This window comes from Amblyomma mixtum, chromosome 3 (assembly GCF_055824585.1).
Source record: "Amblyomma mixtum isolate Tamu chromosome 3, ASM5582458v1, whole genome shotgun sequence".
Classification (NCBI taxonomy): domain Eukaryota; kingdom Metazoa; phylum Arthropoda; class Arachnida; order Ixodida; family Ixodidae; genus Amblyomma; species Amblyomma mixtum.
In genome coordinates this window covers 175,477,509-175,497,591 of record NC_143014.1, presented here as the reverse complement: position 1 = coordinate 175,497,591, position 20,083 = coordinate 175,477,509, and the positions used below count along the sequence as shown (strand labels likewise).

Here is a 20,083-nt window from a genome sequence, read left to right as displayed (position 1 = left end):
GATGCGACACTACGCGCAGCAGCATGGATTGAAGCTGTGTCCACAGCTAGGTTCGACTGCACATACACAAGCTTTCAAACGCGTTCCCCTGAAAGGCTGTTGCGAATCCTTGTATGGACATTCCTGAAACGTGACGAGTTTGTTCGCAGCTGACGGATGATGGTGGTATCTGCAGCAGTCGGCAAGCCAGACGAGTTAGCGACTGGTTGGGGTAAAGGCCTTGCCACCAGGTAGATGGGGTCACGTGCTTCGCTGAAGACCCGTCCTGTACCAAATTCCTGCGGATGTTCTGTACTCTGCTATGTTGGAAATCAAGAAGCTAGGCTTGTATTTGGCTAAAACCACTTACATGCACAGCAGCCTATGTTATTTATGCCGTGTGTGTAGTGCTGTAGAATTTGCAGCCGTTTTGTTCTACTTCAGCCGTGAGTTCAAGTATTAGTGTGTTTTTAAGTCAAGCCTGGATCTTATATGTGACTTGGCCTTCAACCCGCGTACTCGTAGCACGAACGTTTTAAAAAGCACTACCTGGCACCGGCAATGACGACTGCCCTCCAATCGTTCAAAGATGCACGCTGTAATTGTTTTGAAAGCAAGAACAAAAACCTGAACTAAAAGCAAGCAATCGTAAAACCTTGAAATTGCATTGTGAAATTTTCAATGTTTTTTCCATTTTCCCTCGTCTGAAAAAAAAACGAAAAAAAAAAACGGTTTTTTCCCAAAATTGCAGTGTTTTTTCAGGCCTTCACATCTCTAATTGTGGCCCACCAGTGGCCTCTGACAAAGTCAACTTATTGGAACCGACAACGTATGGCAATACCAACCTGACATGTGCATTTTCTTCAGGCTCTCTGAAAAATCTGAGCTGTCCCATGGTTTCACGGTGCCTCTCAATATTCGTGCCGCACAGCAAGAATACATGACATGACCCACCGGTGACCCTCGGCGCAGCGAAAAGTTCCAGACAACTAAGGTGCTAGTGCTACGCATACATTTCACTTCATGAAGATAAAATTAGTAAGCTTTGAAGTGTAGTAAACCTTTATTTGTGCTGTGTTTTTTAAATAAGACATTAAGATTACTTTCTGACCTCCTCACAAAGTGTCAATGGCTGTCAATACCCAAGAATCTGGGCTCCAGGTAAAGGCTTATACACAGTGATAAAATGCACACCAGGCCTGACAATATTTTGTCACTTAAGCAGCTAATTTCAACTGCTGGTGCACAACTCTTCATCACCGAGGTGCTTGGTTGCAAGAAGAAAATCTTTCAAGATTTCCAGAGTCCATGAATGCACAAGCTTTGAGATGGTTTGGCTGTCCCATACAAAAATGTCCACGCTTCACCAGTAGTGTGCTTCATGCTGTGGGAGTCTTACAACACCGACTCCACCTCCCAGACGCCTATAGTTCATGCTTCCACATAGCTTCCACTGGTTCTGTTCCGGGTCATAGACCTCAATTGTCTTCAGGTATGTGGTGCCATCGAATCCGCCAACAGCATAAAGAAGTCCGTTCACTACTGCCAGCCCCACCTGCAAAGGCAGTGCTTTTTTCACACAGGCTGCACACTTCCAATGGCAATGAGAGCTTTTTGTATTGGCTAGATGCATGCATGCCATGCATAAAGGCCAGCACAAGAAATGCATGCAATAAGCTCATGATGTCACAATAAGCAAGAAGTTAAGTATTTAAAAATCACAACTAAGTGGCATATTTCATAATGTGTACGAACAGCTTATGCAGGGCAAAAGGTCCTGTTCACTAGGCTGCAAGACGTGGCACTGTACACCAGGTTTCACTAAACTAAGAAGCTGGTCACGTTTATGCTGGTTCACACTAAGACTGGCTGTGATGTGTGCTCTCCTGCTGCAAACGCTGCTTCTCAATCACAACTGCCTCTCCAAAGAGTTGCGTACACCTGCAGTCAAAATTTCATGAAACACACCACTGACAAAAAATTTTGACGTAATATTTGCATAAAACTTGGAATAGAGATATGCAGCATGACATTGAGAGGGTGAATTAAACAGTGCACCATTAATTCTCAACCAATGCACCCTGGATGCAAAGAAATTGAATTTCGTAGACAAATCCACATTCCATAAACTTACGATGATGGACGTACATATATACACATGCACCACAATGAAAGCAGCAACAAATTCTTAATCAATTGTTGCTACGTGGTCTATTATGAAATGGTGCCAAGTTGTGGTAACCATGAAACACAGCTAAGGTAGTGCACACGACAGAACCTCAACAACGAGGTAACTATGGAGAACCAACAGTTTGCAGAAGAAAATGCACAAGAGCCTTTCCACTCTGTTGGAAGTGCAACTAACCCCAGAGCGCCGTGAGGTCATGGCCACTATTGGCTGCCACTGGTTCAACTGTGGGTTGTAGCGTTCTGCACTGCTGAGCTCTGTAGTGTCATCACGACCTCCGACAGCATAGATCATGTTGCTGTAAACAGCAGAGCCCAAGTGCTTGCGCCTAGTGCCCATGGATGCCACAGAACCCCAGCGGTTGGTCCGTGGGTCATATCGCTCCACTGGAAGAAAAAAAAAAATCAAATTAAGATGAGTGCTGCAGGCACACAAATAACTGTTCATTATCACTGCGCTTGCACACTGGCCCGGAGAACAGCCAGCAAAAAAATGTCGCTGTACCAAAGCATTTGTTATCAAGGGTCCTGCACACCATGAACTTGCAAAATGTGCAATGCTGCACAATCAGCAAGTTTGCACTTCAAATACAATCATTCCATTACAATAAAACAAGTGCGCCTAAAAAAAACATAACTAGTATCCACTAAATGAAAGAGGCCAGCTATTAATGATGCCAAGGAAAGCAGAAAAGTTCCAAGTGAAATTGAAAATTGAAATTTTAAAATGGCGGGCACTATATAAAAAAGAATATGCCACAAATGGCACACTGTCTCTTGTCCTTTGTATTAGTTGTCGTGAATGCGATATACAAATGCTAGATGTCTGAGTGACTGCAGCAGGAATACTTCATCTAACTGCTACGACTCATGGATAGAATGTCTTACCCTCACAAATCAACCATGAACAAAATGAAAGCAGATTAATTTGGCACTAGTGCCGCAATAAATTTTCATGGTTTTATTACATGACCTGTGGCAGCACAGTAATGACAGTGCTATGTGGGACAGCAGGTTGCAAAAACCATGAAATGAGTAGAAATATTTATTCTGTGTGGAAAGACAAGATTAGATGCTGCTTTATTAACAAAAGAAAAATTTTTTCCCCACATAATATTTAAAGTAGCTAACACCAGACAGACAACCAAATTGGAACATGGTGATATAGTGTATCTGATGTTGCATTACAGATAGCAAGCTGTAATTTAAGCCTATAGGGCAGGAATACAAATATATCACAGCTTACTGTCAAGCATCTTATTAACTGAATGCCACAGCCTATAGGGTAAGGCTCCAAACATATCGCAGCTCACTGTCAAGATCTTTTTAGCTGAATGCTGTAGCCTACTGCAATGGTAAGTTCAAAATTTTACAGCTGTAGGCCTTCAAGTAAGTTATTTTAAGAACACGGCTCTTAGGCGCCCGTTCAGCGTCAAAGTCGGCAAAGTCGCCACCTGACAGGTGGCGTGTTGACAGGTAGCACAGTAAAATGCCACCTGTCACAGGAAGATCCCGGAGGGTGGTTAGCAGCATAACACACCATCTGCCGGCGGTGGCAGGTGGCATGTGAAGAATTGCGCTCAAATCTCGCATTACTGAGTATCGTAATCATGTTTATTTTTTTTCCTGCCCTCTTTCCCAGAGAAAGGCAGAATCTAGAGCTGCCACAAAACTAACAAATTTTAAGACTGATGCATTATTTCTAAGGATGTCTGAATATCCAAAATTTTGAACACAAAACAAACATTTTTGTTATTCGATTCATATTCGGTTCGAGAAATTGGTAATAGAGAATTTCCAAGTATTCAATAACTTCCGAATATTCTACAGCGACTGAGTACTGCACCGGCTTTCACAAATCCGAAGATGGCAGCACCACAAAAGGAATCTGGGCAAATTATTCGCAAATCGAGTTTAAAGTGTCAGGAAAACAGTACACACTTGTCCACTTCGCTTTCTTTTTTGTTGTTTATTGTGTGGCTCAGGACGGTGCTAGGCTTGGACCTCATGAGAAAGTCTGCAAGCAGGCTTTCCCACATATCACATGGTGAAAACAAGATGGACTATTGTCAGCTTCTAACAATTGCAGCACGAAAGTGCATGCTTTTTTTGTTTGATCCTCTCATAATATTGCACGTTGCATACTGTGATGCTGTTTAATCAAGCAGTATACATTTCTGCACGTCATGTTTTTTTTTGTATGATGCTGAGTCAGTCTAGTTTAGTTATTCCACTTGGAAAAACCATAAATTATTTAAAAAAAAAACAAAAACATTTGCCTCTATCTTTTTCTGAAAAAATTTTTTTTTTTCATACTGAACAGATATTCAGTTCGAAATTCTCAGGAATTTTTTCTTCATATTTGTATTCGATTCATACTTGAAAATTTAAATAATTGCATGCCCCTAGTTATTCCATGTTATCAGTTAACATATGCCCTTTTTATACTGAAAACAAGATAAAAAAATATTTTGGGTGCTTTCAAAGGCATGAAAAATCATCAAGCACCTCCTCCACGCACTGTAAAGTTTTCTGGATAGTCCTTTTTACCAACAAATTACTATACTAGGGCACGAATATGCACTGTCCAATAAGAAATGAGCCCAATTTGAATTGAATTCTGCAAATAAAGCTGAGGTCCTGCACGCTCATAAAAATGTGAACAATAATATACGATTTCGGACATTTCTGAACAAATGCCATTGACCTTGATATATCGAATATCGGTTGTGTCGAACAGACAGAACATCCCCCTGAAAATCCCATGCAAAAGTATATCACTATTGTTGGTGTTTATTGAACTTGCATTCAATGAAGCATTTGATATATTGAAAGACGCCCCATGTCCCTGAAAGTGTTGCTCCTCCTAACGGCTTTCTTCGATTACTTTTCTAGCGCGGGGACGGGTCAGCTGCACGGCCTTGGACACATGGTAGTGCCATCGCTGCAAAACCATGTGACGAGGTGAACGTGGGGTCTGCTTGAGTGTGGCCTTCAGTCCCCTGTACTCAGTTTTCACGCCATATCACTGTCATGCGGTGAAGCTGACCAAACTAACTAAAGCTTAGTGGAGATTCACGCCAGTCGTGCTTTGCTGCCACTGGCGTGCACTTCAATTTTAATGAGTGATAATTCTATTTATAGTGTGCTCGTAACAGGATTAGACACCTTATGATAGGCTGTGGTTTCGATGCAATGCAGGTTAGGCCTAGCAACATATAGCGAGTGGCACATTGCTGCATGAAGCGTGTCACTAGCATGGGTGCAATGCATTCTTGCTTCCGGGTTATAGATACGCTTACCTACTGCCATTTTGCATATACTGAATTATCGATATGTCAAACTATTCCGCGACCCCCCTCTGGTTCGACTACACTATATTTAAAAGGTTGGATTCATCCAACATTCTGCTTGATACTGATAGCACCACAAGTGCTTTATGCAGCTGAACATGCAAAACAAATGGCGCACAGAGAGTCACTCTGGAATAGCAGCCATTGTGTCACCTACTTTACAGCAAAAAGCTGAGTTTTGCCACACAACCATCATTCTAATATCTTGATTAGCTAACATTACACTGCAAGCTGCAAGCCAGGCTCATTAAATATCCACAATACCACTGTTTGTTTCCATGCAAACAACATGCAGCAAAACTGGCGGTGATGGTTCCCACAAGTCTACTACCGACCATCCTGCGCAGTGAATGCTGTCATTACAATAGACTTGTTGACAATATTGTGGAGTTTTTTGACTGACTGAAATGGTATAATGAATCACTGCAATATTACACAGTCTACTAGGTTCACTGACATGTAGAGTCTCCTTCAGAACACTCAGCTCAGGACAAAAAGTGACAGTATAATCAATTTCATTTGAAAGCAGAAATTAAAAAATATATTTTCTAATCATTCTCTTATGCCCCACACCACTGGGCAAAGCGTCATAGAATAAGCGTCATAGAATACCACGATTACATGTAGATCACAAGATCGAAACTTCCCATGCCAACTATTCAAACTCTTCCAGAAAAAATGTAACAGTGTAAACCTTGTAACTCTTACCTGTGTTAAGCGGAGAGGTGCCATCGGAGCCTCCCATTGCATAAAGGTAACTGCCCAACACAGCCACAGCTACCCCAAGCCTTTTTGTGCTCATAGGTGCAACTTTAGCCCACCGATTTGTCTGTGGGTCATACCTGCAACCATATCAAAGCATGTTCAAGCATCAGTCATTACCATGTATAACAATAGCAAAAGTAAAATGACACAGCAAAACTAAAAAAAAAATTTGACAATCCACTGCATGGAACCTCAGACTCCTTCAAGGTGATGAGAATGTGACAAGTTTCAGTGTATTTGATACTTCTGTATGCCTAATGTAGTGCAATGTTATTGTTGAGAGTGGATGAGCACTATATTGCAAGCCTAAAAGTTTCAATGACTAGTGCAGTGACAAAGTGCTAGCGACCTTTTCCTTAGAAAATATTTCCAACTTGCAGTCAGTACCTTTTACTACTTTAACTATAATTTGCCCAATCATGCAGAGAAAACAATCAGTCTGCTCTACATATTGTATAATGCACCGCAAATATCTAGGAATGATCTACTGACATGGTGGGTGACCAAAGGCCCACAGACAGTACTTGTCTTCCCACAGACACAAAACTAATTCCAACACAGACACAAACTTACACCATGAGACCCTGAAAAATTGGCCAATTTTAACATTTCACCAGCTATATGTCAGCTGGGGGAAGATGTGACGCCAGCAATAAATGTCATTTGGAGCCTGCAGCACTAGCCCAAAAATGCCGACATGAACAACATGTTTGTTACACCAAAACAGTACCATTAATCTAAGCTTCTTGTTTTCTCAGCACTTGTTCTTTTGCAGGAATGTTTTCACACAGGCAGAGCTGCAGCCAGTGGAAATTTTGTCCAGCCATAAGCAGATCTTCAATGAATTTGTTGGCACCGTGAGCTAGCCCAGCAACATCAGGATAAAAAGCGTGCTTATGGCTACAAAAAGCTAATTACAAGATGTCCTATGTGGGCGAACTAATTCCACAAAAAAAGGAAACATTCTGACATTTAAAGTCATAATCGTTTGAGAAGCCAGGTAATACTGTATTTACTCGCGTAATTTGCATCCGTGCATAATTCGGGCATCTCCAATTTTTTACCCGAACTTTTGAAAAAAGTTTTACTCGCATACTTTGCGCTTTCTGCTGTACCAGATCACCAGCTTGTAAGCGGGTGCGCGCGTGGCAGGCTTGGGAAGATCGGCATGGCCGTGTCGCCGTGTGTGGTTGCAAAAGATGCAAGTGGCGAGGTCACGAATTGTGCACCGTTTACCCGGCTTGCTTGCGCTTGCGGCTGCTTTCCCGGATTAACAATTGCACTTGTGCCTCAATCCAAAACTACTGAACCGTTTGCTGTTCGGTTTGCCGCTAGTCAGCCGGGCTGCACGCGAGGGCACTGTTTTGTTGCCCGTTATTTCCTTTGCCCCCCACTGCTAGCTTCACGACTGTAAAGTTGTGCATTTATTACTTTGGGCTGCGCACGCACTGTCATGCTGTCCTACGGGGAACTACATAACGTGGGGCAGGATGGGAGAGGGTATGAGTCATAAATTTGGAGCTCAAAAGAAAAACTGCCGGTCATTGAGCTTTCACAAAAATATGCTCCATAAAGAAACATTTAAGCAGCACACCTTTCAACAAAGTTGAGGCACGACACGCCATCTTGACCTCCCACCGCATATAGGTAACCATCAAGTACAGCCACTCCAACGCTTGTGCGGCAGGAACTTGTAGGGGCAACATCACTTGACCACTGGTTTGTTTGGGGATCGTACCTACATAAAGGTCAAAATAAAGAATTTTTAAGAAAAATGCTGTTAAGATATGCATGACATCTAACATGAGACATGAAGATATGAGAGCGAAAATGTGTAAATGACTATGGACACTGAGACGATTAATGAACATGCACTATATATTTTACTCCTTTTGCTGCCATGTATGAGACCTACTTATTATGATAAGTTGTACTAATACAGCTGGTGATAAGTTCATCTCATCACGAGTCCCTTTGCTTCTAGTCACAGTCCTTGGTACTACATGGTGACAAATGGTCTGCATGTGGCTTTGTGGTTGCATTTTGTTGGTCACAATGAGAGTGGCGCAACAAAAATAGCTGCCCGCTTGCTATGAATAAAAGTAAATGCACAGAAACAAGCTTTGAACTTCCTTAAACCACTGCTGAGCTCTGCTCAGAGACTGAGCACGACATTGTTTCAAGCCTAGACTTAGACAGTAGCAACTCTGCTGATGCAGTAGCAATTTTGGCAGCGTCTAAAAGTTACCCTGCACCGATTTGTCAAATCCCCTGGCTGCACAACTGTGTCCCTTGTTTTCTCAAACTTGGGGGATAAGCAAGACAATAACTGATGTCAACAGTGTTGTAAAGTAGTCAATTTGTACATTTCTTTGATGAGGAGACAACTGATATAATTTCCAGCAAGCTGTTATGTTGTGTGGAAAAGCCAAACTACTACAATTTGTTTTCTTGTAATTTGACACACAAAAGAAGGCTTCGAATTATGAAGAAATGGTATGAAAAAAATTCTGCACAAGCTGATAAAAGAAAAGTTCCAGTAAAATTGGTACAATTTTGGCCACTTCTTGCAGTACACACAGGGTTAAGACAGTACAATTTCTTTTGTGGTGGCCTGGCAGTCCAATAGCTTTCAACATGGCTAATGCACATGCTTTAGCATATTCTTACCCAGGTGTCCATTATACTGTTACCAGAAGTTTAATGCTTTAGCTCCATGCTGGCAATGGAGGACAGCAACCACTTTACTGTAGATGCTTACTGCACCAGTTGTCACAATATAACACTGGTTTGTAGCATCCTGAATATTTCAGATCAATATCAATAAATTATTTCAGAAAGCATAGCGCAGAGCCAGTCATATTCATGTTTTCATGTGCACCAGACTGCTCAGGTGCTATTCACAAAAAGCTTGTGCAGCTGCCAGTATTGTTTCATTCTCTGTTTTCCTTTACACTGTTTCAAACTTTTCTATCTCGGTGCAAGGGCACTACCCAGTGAACTATATTGATGAACAGTGGATAGCAAGAGGTTCGAAGTGATGACTCAGGATATCATGGGGGCTGAACATGAATGCATTGGAGGAAACAAATGTTTTTTTTCTAACCTATCTATATTGCAACGCAGGGCCCAGATTTATGACTAGCATGGAAATTCAAACTTCACTATATTTTTTTCCAGCCAGCTTTCCAATGTCCATATAGAACAGTCACATACAGTAATGAACAAAAAGATATGATATTTCAGTTTTTCAAATTTAACTTTTTTTAGCGCACTGCACACGAGGTTGGTGGGATGACAATACCAGACTACTTACACAATAGCAACTACTGTTTATCATCACATTAAGCGACAATTTATTCCCACAGCAAATTTATTGAACAACTGTTTTCTGCACTGCGTGAAGGTATCAGTGATTATAAGTTTTTTTTATTACAAAATGAAGCAACAATTTCAAGAATGCCTTTTCACAATAACCTAATGCATTAATACTTCATACACAAGCCTTTATCGGCAATCACTGCTTGATCCCGCTGAAGCATGGAGTCCAGGAAGCTGTCAGTGAACGTCTAGCCCAGGATCCCCACTCTAGCAGCAAATTCTGGACTTTATGCAAGGCGTTGGTGGCTTTTTTGTTGCTCAGACGACACACGACACTATTCCAAATAAATAGCAAACAAATAAATAGCAAACAGGTCTTTTATATCCTTGATATTTTGAATTCATGCGAAAAAAATTGAAAATGTCATACCTTTTTGTTCACTACTGCAGCTCTATAGACACATATTTTATAAGTTTTGGTCTCTATACTAAGGATAATTTCCTTTAAACTTAAAGCTTTACCATAGAAAGATACAAACATCAGGTTTAGAAGTGCCTATGCTGCATCAAGGTCAGCATGGGCATCTTGCTGTTACATAACACAGGGTATAATTGATGTTGAAATTAATTTCCTTTCTTATAAACAAGGAGCCGGGAGGCTCCTTTAAAAAAAACTCTGTACTACAACTGAGAAGGAAAAACAAATATAATTCATTAACATGTGGTCAACATACGCAGTCGATCAGTGTGCTTTATCTGGCATAAAAAGTTTAAGACTTTCCTTCTTCACATTTCTTTTTTTTTGTGCAAACAAACAAGGAGCATCAAAATAAATTCATAATCAACATGCAAATTCTAACCGTTCAATGCTGTTCAGATATGACTGGCCATCATGACCACCAACAGCATATAGAAGGTCATTTAGCACAGCAACGCCAACACCACATCGCCGTTTGCTCATGGGAGCTACCATGCGCCACTCATTTGCTTGAGGATCATAGCGCTCCACACTGGCAATAGCGTCACCGCTGCACCATCCACCCACTGAAAGAAAGAAGAAACATTTTAACTAAAGCAGAACAGAAAGACCACAGGTCATGCGCTATATCAGTCAGGGAGCGAGCACAGGCTTTCATTCTGAATGAGGACTTTCACGTGCCATGCTTCAGCAAGTTGGGCTGCTTTCAGCTCTGTTCAGTCCAAACTGATAGTCAAAACTATCTCTTTGGCATCACACCCCTCTTAGTTGTGTCATAACTACCGATATACTGTGTTAAAACTAAATGCGACATAGGTGCGCTAGCACAACATGTATGCAGACTTCGCATAGGTTACTTATGACGGTTTTTACAGACAAATGTAAGTGGCAGCTGGCACGACATGGTTTCAGCCTTTCTGCTTGGCTTCAGCTGCTGCAAAACCGGTTTGCCTCCTTTCCACTAGGCTGCAGCTGGTGTGCACAGGTTTCGTCTTTTCCATGTGGCTGCAGCTGCTGCGAAAACAGTCCTCCTTCACCAGGACATCACCAGGCTTCACCAGGACACATAACGGCTTTTTCGCTTGTGACCAACATAGCGTAGCGCACTTCAGGCTGGCAGTTGGAGGCTTCACCAGGAGAGAGGATGGCTTTTTTGCTAGCGAGGCATCTAGTGCTAGCACACTAAAAATTCACAGCAATCACACGGAGGCACAATGTGAACTACAGTGATAGCTATGGTAATGCTGCAGGTTCACTGCAGTGATGTGAGAGCTGCTTCGGGGCTCCTTGTCGCTTGCGCCACTTCTGCTTAGAATACCTCGCTCACACTTCTGAATCCTATTAGCACTAAAATTGTTTTCAATCTGCTGTCAATTCACTTCCCACCCCTCAGATGTGATGCATAATTTACGTGGCCTTGTAACTTATACACCCACTAATTGGAGCAACACATGACACAGCCCAGTGAGCAAAACATGCACATCCAGCATTACAAGTATCGCAATGCTAACTGTGCATTTGCTATAAGTGTCCCACATGATTCTTGCAAAATGGCTGGACAGGTGCTTGATGATCACCATGGTCAGCTTGGCACACTGTGTCATTTGAAATGCTTTTGCACCCTGCAGACCTTGTTTTATTGCTCCTTCAGTTTTCCCTCAGACAGCACTACACATACTGTGCACGGCAAACATTTATTGCACCACTGCTTGAGGAAAATGCTAGGAAGTCTCCCATTAACATCTACTGCTGTAAAAATGATGGCATGATGCTGTAAATTGTGAATAATCAGTAAATCAAACCAAACTTTCACAAGTATATAAGCGCAAGCACAAATCACCAAAGTAGAGTTCTGGTAACTCAATTTACATAAAGGTTCCAGTGCAAGCACTGATTAAAAACAAAAAAAAACCCCGCCTATAATCCAAATTAGTGACTTGAACACACTTGCCCTATGTTATTGAAACTATACCACAAAGGCAGAGAGTGAATGTCGAGGCATAGCTGGCATGCAACAATTGCCAGAAATGCTATTATCCACCATTCTGTATGAGAATGGTTTATGGGGGTTTAACATCCTAAAGTGAATCAGGCTATGAGGGACACTGTAGTGAAGGGCTGCGGAAATTTCGACCTCCTGGGGTTCTTTAACATGTACAGGCATCGCATAGTACACGGGCCTATAGAATTTCGCCTCCATCGAAATTCGACTGCCGCAGCCGAGATTGAACCCGCGTCTTTCGGGTCAGCAGCCAAGCGCCATGACCACTGAGCCACCGTGGTGGCTCTGCACAAGAATGTTGCATACAGAAGACCAGTGCAATGATACAATAAACGCAGCTGACCAGATGAAAAAAGAAGCTGAGGATGAGTCATAATTGTGAAAGTAGCATTTAAAAAAATTAAAAGACAATGTTCAATTCACCTGCAAAGAGGACTTCACCTCTACGCACAGGTTTCCTAGGTCTAGTGCGTGGACCCTGCATGAGCGGCCTTTCCTGGGGCAGCAACAGGTAATTCTTTGCCTCGTCCACCAAATCACGGCACACTTCATCACTCTTTATCAGAAGGTCTGAGCCCACAGTGCCCACGAGAAACTTGGGGCTCAACAATGGGAGCCGAACATGCTGGAGCACCTGCATAAATTCAGCACTTCTTGTTAAAAGGAGTCATGCAAAATTTTTTTGTAAAATATAGTATGTCATGGCAGAGGGAACACACATGGTTACATCTTGTGCTTTACATGTGAAATGTAAAACATGCTTGTTTCTGAGAAGTTATCATCTTATAGGCCTTGAGTGAGATGCCATTACAAGAAAAGGAGGGTGGAGAATAAGACAAACATACCTGAAATATGCAAGTACGTAAAGCAGACAAAGAAAGTATGACTACACTGTGAAACAGGATATCACAGTAAGAATGCCAGCCACACAGCAAAATTTCTGACATGCTGAAAATAAACAATGGATGCTTTCAGCCTCACCTGTCCAAGGTTCTGCCTCCTTTCTGTAACATTATATTTCACCCAGGACATTACAGCTGAGAAAACTTGTTCTTCACTTCGGACGTTGAGTTCATCGCTAGATATTATGTCCACCAACTGGTTGACAGGTAGGAGCAGAAATTCTTCACTTTCCATCACCTGCACAGCAAAACAAGGTGCCACATGCAATGATATTATTCTGAGAAATCAATAGCCCACCTTCTGAAAGGGAGCACGCCAACGCAAATTATGTGCATGAGTCCTTTTTTTTTTTCAACACACTCTCGCAATGATCAGTAAACAGCTGCAAGCTGGGAGGGTTGGCACTGATTCATGCTGGAAGCAAGTGCTAAAAGACAGGAACACGAAGGAAAGATAGCATGTGGCTTTTCTCAGGACTCAAAGAGCAACCTTTGCTTACGCACTAACACTTTATCTATGTCTTTTGACAAAAAGCCTGACAGCTAATGAGACGTCAAACATTTCACTGGTAGAGGAATGAGTTCGGAGAACTAGAGAGTTGAAACTCCCGCTTGCAACTGTCCAAAAACAAGCTGCACTGCAAGTCATGAAAATGCCTGCAGAAAGGACGCACATGAACAGCCCAGAAACAGGAAAAAAAAAAAAGAGCCCCTCCAAAGAAAGACAGGATCGCGCATGGGCTAAATAAGATGATCCCAAATGCGACCAAGTACACAAGGTACATCAGATATTTTATCTAATGCATCCTGTGCAATCAGCTCTATGGGAGGAATGCCTTGTTTAGCATGATGTTACTTTGTCTTTGCTTTTTATTTTGATATTGCTGCATGCATTCATGGTGTAAAATGTGATGTTTGCCCTTTATTGAAATTGTTCTCCAGAATTATGAGAAGCAGTGTATCTTGCTTTCCTATTTCTTTGCGTTTTCCTGTCTTTTAGTGCTTGTTTCAATATAAAACCCTCAGCACCTATGTAGCACATAACTGTAGTGCTAACTACAGATATTAATCATCAAAATGATAGCAGAGGCAATTATGGTAATGATACACATTCCAGCTTGGAATTGTGCGAAACATGTTTTATAACATTTAAAGTAAATCTACATCAGGTTAAAAAAAACTTGTTGCTAAGCTAGTTGGTTTTAATCAAATCAAAACAGAATTGTGCAAACTTTTCAAACAGGGACACATGAAGAGAAAAGGGCAGAATACACATTTCTTGCCTTTTCCTTTTCTGTTTGTGTGAATGTGAAAAAAAAAACTCATGCCCTAATGTTTCTATTGCCACAGATAACCGCTACACGGCCACTGACCAAGTTGGCTATATGCACATGCTGGCACGGCCTTAGCTTCCTTTAGGCAAGTGAAATTTAGAGAAAGGTAATAAATTCTACCCGTTTCGGTTCCTCTTGTGTAAGTAAGGAGGGAAATTCATCGATAAGCTTTTGAAAGAAGCAAGAAATACCATGATTCAGACCTGCTTCTATAACATTTATCCTTATTTTTGCAAGCGAAAATAATGGTTAGTGGCTTTTACATTTCTGGGAGCAGATTTGAATGCCACTCAGTTCCAAAGGAATAAATTCCTTCCTATTCGACACCTTCAGCACGAATAGACATTTAATATAGATAGTATCCTAGGCCTGTGAGCACGTAGACTGGTTCGAAAGTTTTTATGAGTCTTGCATATAACACCACAATTCTGGTAACACTGCATAAGCATAAAAGCAGGTTCCTGTTGTCTACAGTGTGGGAGTCTCGATACAAACATGACAGTAAGTTTTCACAACACTTCTAACATGCTTATTATAAATATTAACATTAAAACTTATTGGAATGCAGTGCTCCTTTCAAGCTTGCAAGTACATTAGATACAAGACAACTTCACTGACCTCTTGAATGCTCCTTGTAAATGGAAGTATAATTACTACACAGACAAGACAGTACTGCAGTAAACAGATACAAACATTAGCTTGATAGAAGCACAGAAACTTGTGAAACTTGGTGCTGCCATATCTGTACTTAAAGCTCTTTCAAACTAGCCAGCATAAACATCCCGAGTTCTGCCCCGAACAAAAAAAATTATGGGCAGTGAACACTTAGATGAGCATAACGTGACAAATGCTGCCACTTGAACACCAGTTTTATCAAGTGCAATTCCTGTTTTATTTCTCTCACAAGAGACTGCTGTTTTTAATCTTTATTTAAGCTTATGTTGCATCCAATGACATTGTCGCATAATCTGCTAAAGCGACTGAATACAAACCTCCTGTTAAGACCGCTGACCAAATTTTGACTTCAGGTAAAAAAATAACTACCCTTTCATAAAAATGACAGTGAAGATAGGCTTGCATTAGGTTTTTCCCATTTATCAAGACTCAATTTGTGCACAACCTTCACAAACCACATGTTCAGCAGACAGAGTGCCACACAAATGTCACAAAAATGTCACAAAAAATAAACAATAAGACATGCCTCTTGAAAATTGTGCTGTGTAAACTTGTCCGCTATGCGCAGGAGTTCCCGGCATGAATGAGTATCGGCAAAGGCACGGATGCCAAGACAGTTGGTTGGGTCAAGCTGTCTTTTGAGAAACTCGCAGCAGACATCTTGAATCTCTGCCATTTGCAAGAGGCATGCAGCAGGCAGAAGCATTTGTACGTTGCCCTCTTCCACCACAATATGCGATGTGTAAGCAAAGTCCATAAGCAGCTCCATGGCATGCTCGTCTATGTCTCGTATTGTCACCTAGAAAAAAAGGAATACAAATCCAAGGCAATGAGGCTATCTTGAAAATACAGAAAGAACTCGTTTTAGCTGCCATGCTGCATAATTCACTTGTCCATATGTTACATTGGTTCAACCATGCATTTGCAACTTGCAAGATTCACTCAGACATCATACAGCTACTCAAGCACGATTCTAAAGGCAAGTGAAACCTTGCTTCCAGAAACAGCAAGACGAAGCAATACAGAATGCTTAGGCAAGCTAACTATGTTGGCACAGAGCCCCTAGTTGTGTTGTTAGCACAATAAAAATAACACAACAGCAATTAGACATCTAAACCAATAATATAAAGTGAGATAGCTGAATAAAAGTGAGCAAAGAACAGAGAAAGGCAACATGAATACAGATGCTGCGTTCGTGTCAACTTCTATTGTCCTTTCTTCACTTGTTTGGTTGCCAAACTTCACTGAATATGCATCAACCAGATGAGTTCAATACATACAAAGAAATATGTTTTGCCCACCCAGTTCAGGTAAAGACTAACGGTACTAACTGCATGCTCTTTTTTTGAACAGTATTCACCCACAACACCGATTTTTGAAGGCTAGCATGAAGAGGCAGCACCATAACGTTGCAAATGTCAAGTACAGCTCTATGACTAAACATTTTGCATATGGAATGAAATTTAGAGCACCTTAAAAAATTTACGTGCCAACAAATGTCTGAATAAGCACATTCAGTACACTTATTCTCTTTACTTTATGAGTGAAGGCATTTGACAGAATAACTTTTCCAGAAAAGCTGCTCTGAAATAGTGTTTGCGGTGTTGCAAATTATTTGCATTTAGAGACATAATATTATCAATAGCAAAAGTAGGAAGCATGGCGTGCCTCAAAGAATTACATGAGAGCATCACTATATACTTTTATGAATAATATTGCAATAACTGGTGCCTTCATAAATTACAATAGGCATGCAGATAGTAGAAGATTTTTCTGAACTGATGGTAAGTGCCACTTGAGATCAGGTAATGATAAAAAAATCTTAAGCATTTAGACACAATTAAATCTTAAGCATTTAGACACAATTCCCTGCAAATAAACAGTTCTAAAACCTGTGGTGGGTACCTTTTTGTGCACTAAATGTGCAGTGTTTGCGCTCTGATTTTCTCACATAAGCAAATTTACAATTCGACTTTCTCCTGCCTGAATGCACTAGGATCTTTGTGCATGAACACCTGCTATGTAATGTCATAACAACTGTATGCAGAATAACTCACGGAGCCTTTGCTAAATTATGTCAACAAATGATGAAAGTTCATCCCTTTCTGCATTACTGTTACTCGGTCTGGGCTAGCAGTACACAACTTTTCTTAGTACAATGGAGTTATATTGCAAAATAAAACACAACAGGTTCAGCTGGAAGTCTCCTGTGTAATGCACATACATAACAGTTATTCACAAAATTCAACATCATGAGCGCAAACCTACTTTATATCAACACGCAGACCGATGGCCATTTTTTTGTCCCCAGACAGCGTATGAATTTCGAGCATTAGGTTACGCTCCTGTATACAACTTAAATTTAGCTATCCAACAAAGGGTTGTATAATTTATTTAAAAACCTAAAAGAAATGTTGTGTTAAAGTACCGCTTTACTGATTGACTTTCTCGTTTTGTTTCCACTGCTGTTCATTCTAAAAGTTGTCTTGTATAAGTACATCTGTGCATGCTACATTTGTACTCACGCATTGTTTATCTGAGATGCTCGGATAAGTCAAGGTGTTGTGCTATACTTTTTCGCCCGCCTTCCTGACATCTGTCACAATTAATAGTTTTGTGGTGGAAAACGATAACTAAACTCTATAGTACAGGATGTTCACAACATTTGCCTATGGACGTTCTGCCGAGTTACAAGCGCTTTCTTCATAAGCAGTGCCTACACCACATGTAATTTTTTGTACTGACAGTTAGCCGACGTTTGCGGCACCACCAGTAACAGTTCCGAAAGTATTACCTCACCAACTGAGCACCTCGGAGAGAGCGTGCTGAGCCACAAGTCTTACCTCGGTTTGACGACTTTCCGCCAACTCTCCGGTGAACATTGCGTGAAAATATGGGCTACACGCCGACAGCACGATACGATGCGCGAATATCTTCCTGTTTCCCACGAGCAAAACGACGTCACAAAGCTCTCGATGTAGCCGAAGCAGATTGATGGCTTCAAGCGTGTGCCTGGAATGCTTTTCAGAAGTGTACTCCAGTCTTGCGGGCGACGTCGAACTGTCCAAATCCGTATGCAGTATTTCGCCCATGGTGCTTCGAAAGCAACGGATATCGTTCATATTCCTCAGGTCTTACATTGCACAGTGCACCCCTTCGTAGCCCTTTCCGCGCTCATTCGGTAACTTCAGAACAAGACAGCATGCAAAACCTAGACGTATACTTCTTACGCGCTGATCATTCTCACTCCAGTCAAAAAACACAACGGCGATTCCGCAAAGACGGAGGCCAAACAAGACCAATAGGTCAACGCCTCGAGATTCCGGTGAGTCGAACCACGGCTGGTACCTGGCTTTTTTACAGGAGCGTAGGCACAGATACCTAACTGCGGGAGGACTGGCGATAAAAACTAAACGAAACTGTACTCGTTGAGCCACAGGAACAGCTGTCGCGACATCACTCACGCAAGTTTGCGAAGATACACCAAGTGACCAACATACACTACATCGCTAGAGATAAAAACCAAAACTATAGAAAAACGCAGGCTTCGGCAAGTACTAGGTTGCCAGTGGCTCTAGTTCGCGAGTTCGTCAGCATTGCGAGCCTGAATACAAACATGTAAGAAACTCAAAATACAAAATAACTGCAAAAATAATTTTAATAAAAAAATAAAAGCACACAATCTGAGGTTTTCTGTTGATGTGGGAGCGAAATTTACCCTAGCGCAGCTAGTGTCATCAAGCGGCGCATTCCAAAACAAAAAGCAGAACTAAAAAAGCTCGGCGCCAGCCAGAGTCGGCGTCGTTGCACGGCCGGTGCTGCGGATTGACCTCGCCGAGTGTCGCCATTTTTCGGTGATCAATACCGGTGGGTATTTGACGCTTGCTCTCGAAAGTAAGTTTGTGCTGTTCGAGAACATATATTGAGGTTTGCATGTTAAAATATTCTTATATTCCCGTAGACGATACGTAGCGAATATCGCCTAAGTTCGCCAGTAAGTGCAGCCTCCAGTGATGGTACAGCGCGGCTGGCAACGCCCTGATCGCTGGTGTTCAACGCGAGCATCCGCAACAGAACCTGGCATCTAGTCCTAAAATAACGCAAGTGACTGCCCGGCTGAGAGGCTAGCTTTGCAGGGGTGTTGCTTGATTGCGTTGGGTGCGTGGCGAGTGCTTTGCTGTGTCAAATCCACGAGGACTCCGCAGTGACCTTACTTTTCATGTAGCGGAGCTGTAGATAGCTTAAGCTCTTGGCGCTCCATTTTGTGCATCCTTGTTGCTTGTGAGTAAATGTGCTCCACTTGGGTATAACCTTGTTCAGTGTATCTAAGAGAAGGGATAATCTTCAACAGCTGGTGTGCACATTGATCGGGCAGCCCTGAGTAATGTTTAGCTTTACAGCCGAGTAACGGTTCTTAACCGGCCTTCCGTTATTTTAGTAGGGCGTTTACAAACTAATAACGAGGCGGAAATGTGGACTTAGCGGCAGTTTAAATGTATGAAACTTTTAATGAAAGAGCAGAATTTTTTCTTTACCGAGTAAGTAATCGAAGCGAAGTCTCGTAGCTAGTAGTAAGCCTTGCGGAATGCAATAATCGCGTGCACCATCGCGGCCGGTGCGGTGCCTGGGGTGTGTCTCTAAAATTACCGCTTCCGCTTGCTGTGATCGTTTTGTGCCTTTATTGTAAACTAGCTAATGTATAATAGATTACGCGTACAGATTTTAGGTGACCTCGAAAGCATTTTCGTTATCACGTGTGAACGCGAAACTTGGCGGAAAATGGAGCAGGCGAGCTTCGGTAGGGAAGGCCCCGTTATTCCTGCGTTAGAGCTTAGCCCCCTTTTAATTGGTCTTGGCCCAGTTTCGTGCGAGATGTGTTGCGGAGCTTGAGCTCCATGTTCGGCATTCTTCTGTGCGATAAAAGTGTCGATAAATAGATCAGTTGGAATGCCGCGGCAGGCCTCGATAGGCAGCCGCTTGGTAGCCGCTTGGCATACCGCCTATGGGAGTATCCTCCCTGGCCTCCTCCTCGTGGGTGTGTCTGTGCGGTCGACGCGTACGCTGGTTGCCGGTGTAGGTGCACGCAG

The 20,083-nt window shown here is 42.0% G+C and overlaps 2 protein-coding genes across 4 annotated transcripts in view; one reads left to right on the top strand and one right to left on the bottom strand.

Moving 5' to 3' along the window:
* Positions 1-1,023: 1,023 nt before the first annotated feature.
* Positions 1,024-18,569, bottom strand: dbo (Kelch-like protein diablo). Its single transcript, XM_089581997.1, has 9 exons — positions 17,840-18,569; positions 15,523-15,795; positions 13,067-13,225; positions 12,509-12,719; positions 10,466-10,649; positions 7,879-8,022; positions 6,228-6,361; positions 2,345-2,553; positions 1,024-1,534 (listed from the first exon to the last, which is right to left on the bottom strand). Exons 1-9 carry the CDS (start codon positions 18,116-18,118, stop codon positions 1,343-1,345), a joined length of 1,785 nt encoding a protein of 594 aa, XP_089438123.1. The 5' UTR covers positions 18,119-18,569; the 3' UTR covers positions 1,024-1,342.
* Positions 18,570-18,771: 202 nt separating this feature from the next.
* Positions 18,772-20,083, top strand: part of alpha-Spec (alpha spectrin) — a 79,202-nt gene continuing 77,890 nt past the window's right edge. For 2 of the 3 annotated variants that reach the window (XM_089581996.1, XM_089581994.1), the window contains exon 1: positions 18,772-18,863. The gene's annotated coding sequence lies outside the window, so the exon portion shown is untranslated. Of the gene's footprint in view, positions 18,891-20,083 lie in introns of all 3 variants that reach the window. The other variant, XM_089581995.1, reaches the window with a different exon arrangement.

Bases quoted from the DNA above. Each gene is read 5' to 3' on its own strand.
- dbo (XM_089581997.1), bottom strand. From the start codon at position 18,118: ATGAACGATATCCGTTGCTTTCGAAGCACCATGGGCGAAATACTGCAT. The intron at 10,650-12,508 runs GTGAATTGAACA...TCTTTCTTTCAG, and splicing joins AGGTGAAGTCCTCTTTGCAG to TGGGTGGATGGTGCAGCGGT. The intron at 6,362-7,878 runs GTGTGCTGCTTA...ATATGGTTGCAG, and splicing joins TGCCTCAACTTTGTTGAAAG to GTATGACCCACAGACAAATC.